At 53.4% G+C, this 6,302-nt stretch overlaps 1 protein-coding gene across 2 annotated transcripts in view; it reads left to right on the top strand.

Annotated features, from left to right (window-relative positions):
* The window catches only part of LOC135091303 (uncharacterized), a 6,616-nt gene extending 884 nt beyond the window's left edge, over positions 1-5,732 (top strand). The window contains exons 1-2 of one of the 2 annotated variants that reach the window (XM_063988809.1): positions 2,473-2,719; positions 2,814-5,732. In XM_063988809.1, coding sequence (XP_063844879.1) covers positions 2,822-4,807 — 1,986 coding nt within the window. In that variant the 5' untranslated portion in view covers positions 2,473-2,719; positions 2,814-2,821 and the 3' untranslated portion in view covers positions 4,808-5,732. Of the gene's footprint in view, positions 1-2,472; positions 2,720-2,813 lie in introns of those variants that run through there. The other variant, XM_063988808.1, reaches the window with a different exon arrangement.
* Positions 5,733-6,302: the final 570 nt, after the last annotated feature.

The raw sequence follows: 6,302 nt of genomic DNA, 5'->3' as shown, positions 1-6,302 counted from the left end.
TATACGTCTGTCTGTCTGTCTGTTTGTCTGTCTGTTCTAATGCCCTCAACTTAAGTGTGTGTGTGTGTGTGTGTGTGTGTGTGTGTGTGTGTGTGTGTGTGTGTGTGTGTGTGTGTGTGTGTGTGTGTGTGTGTGTGTGTGTGTGTAAACATTCATGTCCTTCTGACCGATTAAGATCTTGCTTCTTATAACCTAAAATTAGACGTGTGTGTGTGTGTGTGTGTGTGTGTGTGTGTGTGTGTGTGTGTTGCGTAAAGTCATCATGCCCGAATTATCACTTTAAAATTGACGCAGATGTGAACTCTCTCTCTCTCTCTCTCTCTCTCTCTCTCTCTCTCTCTCTCTCTCTCTCTCTCTCTCTCTCTCTCTCTCTCTCTCTCTCCCCTCCATGACCTTCCTCAGAGAGAGAGAGAGAGAGAGAGAGAGAGAGAGAGAGAGAGAGAGAGAGAGAGAAGGAACTTAAACACTTCATCTCAACACTACTACTACTACTACTACTACTACTACTACTATCAGTATAAACAAGAATACATAATATTTTCTGTCATTGGTTATCACAAAGACGAAATGAACTTCAATTTGATAACAATCACACAACTAAGCTTCATTTTATCAGATTACGTAAAATAGCCATATAAGAAAGAGAGAGAGAGAGAGAGAGAGAGAGAGAGAGAGAGAGAGAGAGAGAGAGAGAGAGAGAGAGAGACCTTAAGTTTGCAAGTAGATAAATAAGGAAACGCTGCATTAGAAAGTAAACAAATAATAATGATAACAACAACAACAACAACAACAACAACAACAACAATAACAACAACAACAACAAACAAACAACAATTAAGACAATCAAATATATCTATGTGTTTACACGTACTCACCCACACAACAAACAAACAAACAAAGACAAGCAAACTAACAAACAACAGCAAACAAACATACAAAGACAAACAGACAAACAAACAAACAAACAAACAAACAGACAGACAGACGGACATACAGACATACAGACAAACAGACATTACCATTCACCTGTCTATCACCGCACACCTTGCCTCATTAAGTTACATCACCTGAGGATTCGCGGTATGTCCCTCCCACCCTGTCCTTGCGCCTTTCGACCCTCAATTGTCACCTCTCTCTCATTACGTCTGTTCATTGTCGCTTCTGTCTGTTCATTGTCTCTTCTATGTCCACTACAGGAGCTGCCACGTGTAAACCTCATGGATTCTTGAAGCTTCCCTTTATTTTCTTCTCCAACACTTTTCCTTTCCGTCCTTCAGTTTTTTTTATAAAGTTCTGTAACCTGGAGGGAAATGGAAAAGTATTCTGTCTTTTTCTACGTTCATGCTTTCCTTTTCTTCATCTTTTTATTTTCCACGGAGGCTCTGAATGCTGGAAAAGGCTGCCCACAGGAATGAAATGGCTGTTTAGTTGCCTTGATAAATTTAAGCCGAAAAAACTTTGTCTACCTGTCTACATACCTGGCCGACAATCCCACACCGGGTAGCCCAGACGAAGCACCGCACCACACACACACACACACACACACACACACATTCTTTACACTTTTAGACCCGCTGACCTCTGGTGGAGAGAGACGGTCACGTGAGCCAGCCCTACTCCATAAGCCTTAAAAAAGGGTTATCCTAAAAAATAGATAATAATAAAAAAATAGAAAAATAAACCATTGCAACAAGCTAAATTTAGTAAGCACTTGTGAATTCAGGTGATGGATACATTTTTAAGCATGTGTGTGTGTGTGTGTGTGTGTGTGTGTGTGTGTGTTGCAGCGAAGGTTCAGCTGAAGGGTAAGAGGGGTGAACACTTACTTAAGAGTCAAATATTTCACGTTTAGAGAGTCCTAAGTTAGAGCTTCACTTGGCATCAAACGTCGGAGGCAGGTGTGTACGTGTTGGCACCACGGGGGTGGGGGGGGGAGGGGCGCACAGTGCCGGGGCAGCCCCTGGGTCACTTCCCTCGACCGCTGCTCACACACACACACACACACACACACACACACACATGGCAACAGGGAATTAGGCAGCCTTGACAACTCAGACAAGACCCAAGGGGCAAGGAGTCGACGACAACCCGGGACAACAATTACTAAGGGAAACACACCCGGTGCCCCAGTGTGTGTGCTGGGGCGACACACCCGAACGCCCTACCCGCTCCACTGTTCCTCCCCGCACTGATAACCTTGCCTCGCCTGATAGTGACGTGCTGCGCGCCCCGAGTTGCGTCACCCGGCCCATCATCACGACCCGCACGTACACCTCCTGCTGAAGGGCAGCGAGGTGTGTGTGTGAGAGAGAGAGAGAGAGAGAGAGAGAGAGAGAGAGAGAGAGAGATGCTATTGTAAGACACGTTCTATAGTTGGTGGCGATGAAGTGTATGGAAGCGCGTGGCGGGAATAGAGGACATGTGTGAAGTGAGGGATGTCCCTGTTGGCGGAGAGGCGGGAGGGCGGGAGGGCGGCGGTGCGAGGGCGGGTGGCAGGTGGCGGGTGGCAGCGCGGTGTTGGCAGATCATGCCACAGTCACGCCAGGCCACACAGTGAGCAGCAAGCACCGCGTGCGGTCACCAGGGAGACAGCAGTTCTCGTTCTTGATACTTGTGTGAGAGTACTGTGTGACTTAGCCACTGTGGCGTGACGCGCACCGCTGCCTGCAATACGTACAGCACCCTGTGCATGTGTCGCGAGACGCTCACCACCTGTAAGGTAGGACACCTGCACACACACACACACACATCTGTAGCCACCCACTGTCACGTGACTCACGCCAAGGCCTTCATTATCATTATTTGTATTACAGGAACAAAGATGACAACTACCACCATCACCACCTCGGCCCCGCCCCTGCAGGCCCTGAGCGAGGCCGCCGCCTCTGGCTGGCTGCTGCAGTGGGCAGGCGTGGTGGGTTTCGCGGCGGCAAGAGCCGCTAGTAGCTACTCCCAGGGGCGGCGTGGGGCGCAGCGCGATGTCACACGTGATACGCCCACTCAGCCATCACCACACGCGCCCAGGGGCGCCTCCAGGACGCACTGCTCGGTAAACAACGCAATTCCTGGACAGCGATCAGCCCAGGAAGGCAGAGCCGCGCCCCGGGGCGGCAGGGCGGGAGGCGTGACGCTGAGGTACGAGGAGACAGTCCCCTGGGGCGCCGCCCACACACAGCCCCAGCCCGCGGGTCCCAAGGGCAGGATTATCCAGGAGGAGTCCCCCACGCAGGCCCAGGTGAGCGGTGCGCAGGTGCCCACTTGGTGTGTTCCCGCCACCTTGGACGGCTCCGCGGTGAGGCTCAACGTGCGGCGCTGCGCCTCCTATCTCAGGTCACACCTGCCGCCCCTGCTGCTGGAGGGCGTACTGGACACCGCCTGGAGGACCGTGTCGGAGGAGGTGACGCTCGGGGGACGCGAGACCAGTGTCCCCGACCACCAGGTGGGGGAGTGGGCGCGGCGAGCCCCCGTGCTGCTGGGCCTCGCCGCCAGCCTCTCTGGGGCCAGGTACCCGCTGGACTTGACGGGGCTGTCCCACGAGGTGCTGCGGGACGCCGTGGCCTACGTGGAGAACCACTTTGCCGTGGAGCGACTCAGCACGCTGGCACTGACCAAGAGGAAGGCGACGCGGGGCGGCGTGGGGAGCCTGGTGGAGGGCACCGTGCTGGGGCGGCTGCTGCACCGGGGCGGCCTGGTGAGCCTCTCCCTCAACCTGGACGTGGTGGACGGCAGTGTGCTGAAGGAAGTATCCCAGCTGTCCCTGCAGGAGCTGGACGTGTGTGGCGGCAGACACAGCGAGGCGCAGGTGCTGCAGGAGCTGTGCGGGTTGCCCTTCAGCGCCGCGAACCAGGTGGTGGAGGCACTTCGCGGCGGCCGCCTCGAGACACCGTCCGTCATTCCCCTGAGAGAGTCGTTGCGCAGACTCAGCGTGTCACTGCCAGGGCTGCCCGCAGCCCTATACCAGGCGCTGCTCGCCGTGTTCCCCGGGTTGCACCACTACACCCCGCCCTGCGGTACCGCGGCCTGCGTACGAGGTTACGCTCGGATGGCGGGGCCGTCGGGCGCCACGAGCCCACTCAGTCTGCTGAGCCTCAATCTGGGCCGCGCCTCAAGACAAGACGTCCTGGAGGCGGCGCGCGTGTGCCCCGCTCTCAGGGACGTGTCACTGTGCATCGAGCTGGACTGCGAGGACACGCTGAGTTCTCTGCGCGCGTGCGAGCGTCTGTCAGGCGTGCAGCTGTCTTACTTCCCGTCCTCTGTGTCCGCCCCGCCCAAGGTGGAGGGGCGCCTGCTGTTCCCGCTGCTGGACGCCCTCGGGCCGCAGCTGCTCGGCCTGGGCCTGACGGGGTTCAACCTGCGCGGTGGCGTGGTGTCTGCGTTGGCCGGCCTGCCGGAGCTGCGGCGCCTCACGCTGACAGACTGCTGGCTGGCGCACCCTGACGCAGCGCCCTGCCAGGCCTTCCCCAGTATGGAGAGTCTCGTCCTCAATTTCTTGCCGCCGCTGGACACCCTGCGACTGCTGGCGGCGGGGTCGTGCTTGCAGACCTTGGACGTCAGTGTGGTGGCCTCAGAGGCGCGGGGGAACGGCCTGACGGACGCCAACATGCGGCAGCTGGTATCCTCCGGTGCCCTCACCTCCATCCTAAGCTTCTGCTCGTCCTCGCCTTTCCTCACCCTGGCCTCGCTCCGCCACCTGGCCGCCCTGCCGCATCTCAGGACTGTGGGCAGCCTGGCACGTTGGGGCCTCACCCGAGAGGAGTTTGGCTGTGTGGGTCACTCAGGACCCTCACACCTGCTGTGCCGTCCATGACCTACGCCTCCTCGTCCCCACACTCTTGTTTGTGTCGCGGCGCGCCACGCCTCGGCGCCGGGTGCTGTCTGCAGCGTAGCGGCGGACGCTCTGCTCAGCCTGTGATACAATTACACTGCCGTGGCAGTTTGCAGCTGCCACCTCGCTACTTGCCATCCGAGCAGCGCGTGACGGAGGGAAGGCAGCCAGCACCTTCTCTTCCGGTGTGGGAGGCGGGGAGGCCATGACATATTGTGAGGGAAGAGGAGGAGGATCTGTATATGAAGAAAAAAAAGGAGAGGGATGGTGAGAAGCTATGCTGATGAAGAGGAAGAGGAGGGGGAAGATCTGCAAGTGAAAAAAAAAAAGAAGAAAGGAAGAGGGAGAGGTGTGGGTTGGATGGTCGGGAAAATTATGTTGAAGAGGAAGAGAATTTGCAAGTGGGAAAATGATCAGAATATGAAGACGATCTGTAAGTAGAAAGTTAAGTCACTGGTTTTCAAGGATGTTTCCACGACTGCAGTGAAGGTTTACGAGGCATTCACGCGTGGTATATGAAACAATACACTTGAGAATCCTATTAGCCATCATTGTCGCCTTTGCAAAGTCCTTATGAGAGAGAAGACGTTTTAAAATATTCAATTACCTTTGCTTTCAACATATACAAGCTTTATCGTGGTTTCCAAAGGCATTTAATGAAAACGTATGAAATATCTACTTTGCAAAAGGAAAAAAAAAGTAGTTGAAAATTACTTTATAACAGAAAAGGTATTTAACGAACTCCATCTTTAGTTATCATCCTTTTCAAGAGCATTTAGGAATATTTTACGCACTCTGTATTGTATAATTGTAAAAAAAAAAAAAACACACACACACGAGAACCTACTTAACCATCACTGCGACCTTTGAAAACAGTCCTTACGAGAAATAAAGCGTTTTAAAACATCCATATTATCTGAACTGTAAGGCATCAAACATTACTGGGTTCGACTCTTGACCAGCAGGGGCACAGGAAACGCAGGTAACAGTGCAGGTGTTTATTCACAGAAGGTGTGAACAGAAGGCTGGAGGTAGGTGATCTCTCGGCGCCAGGCCGCGCACTTCCACTTAACACTTATGACTGAAGCCTAGCTCGTTCACTCATACACGTATTCATGCCTCACACAAGTCTCGCTCATTCACTCGTTCACACAACTAGCTAACAACCACACACTGGGCACTATCTACATCACTGCCCTTTGTACCTTGTTGCTGGAGGCGCAGAGATGGGTGCTGCAGGACACACAGGAACCCCAAACACGGCAGCAGGAAGCATAAACGTCTTGCTGGAGATAACATTCCGGTCTTGGGTCAGTTTTGTACCTAGATACGTAGCCTAGTGTACATTACAACCACGCACACCCTCTCGTCAAATGTCAGAGTTTTTGATGCATTAAAACTTGATACTTTTCTGGAGTTTGTGGTTTTCTTTCTTTTTTTTCTTACTTTAATTCTTCTTTCTTTCTTCTTTGCTTTC

This window comes from Scylla paramamosain, chromosome 37 (genome assembly GCF_035594125.1).
Source record: "Scylla paramamosain isolate STU-SP2022 chromosome 37, ASM3559412v1, whole genome shotgun sequence".
Lineage (NCBI taxonomy): Eukaryota > Metazoa > Arthropoda > Malacostraca > Decapoda > Portunidae > Scylla > Scylla paramamosain.
The sequence above is the reverse complement of the archived record's forward strand: the minus strand, read 5'-3'. Positions and strand labels throughout refer to the sequence as shown.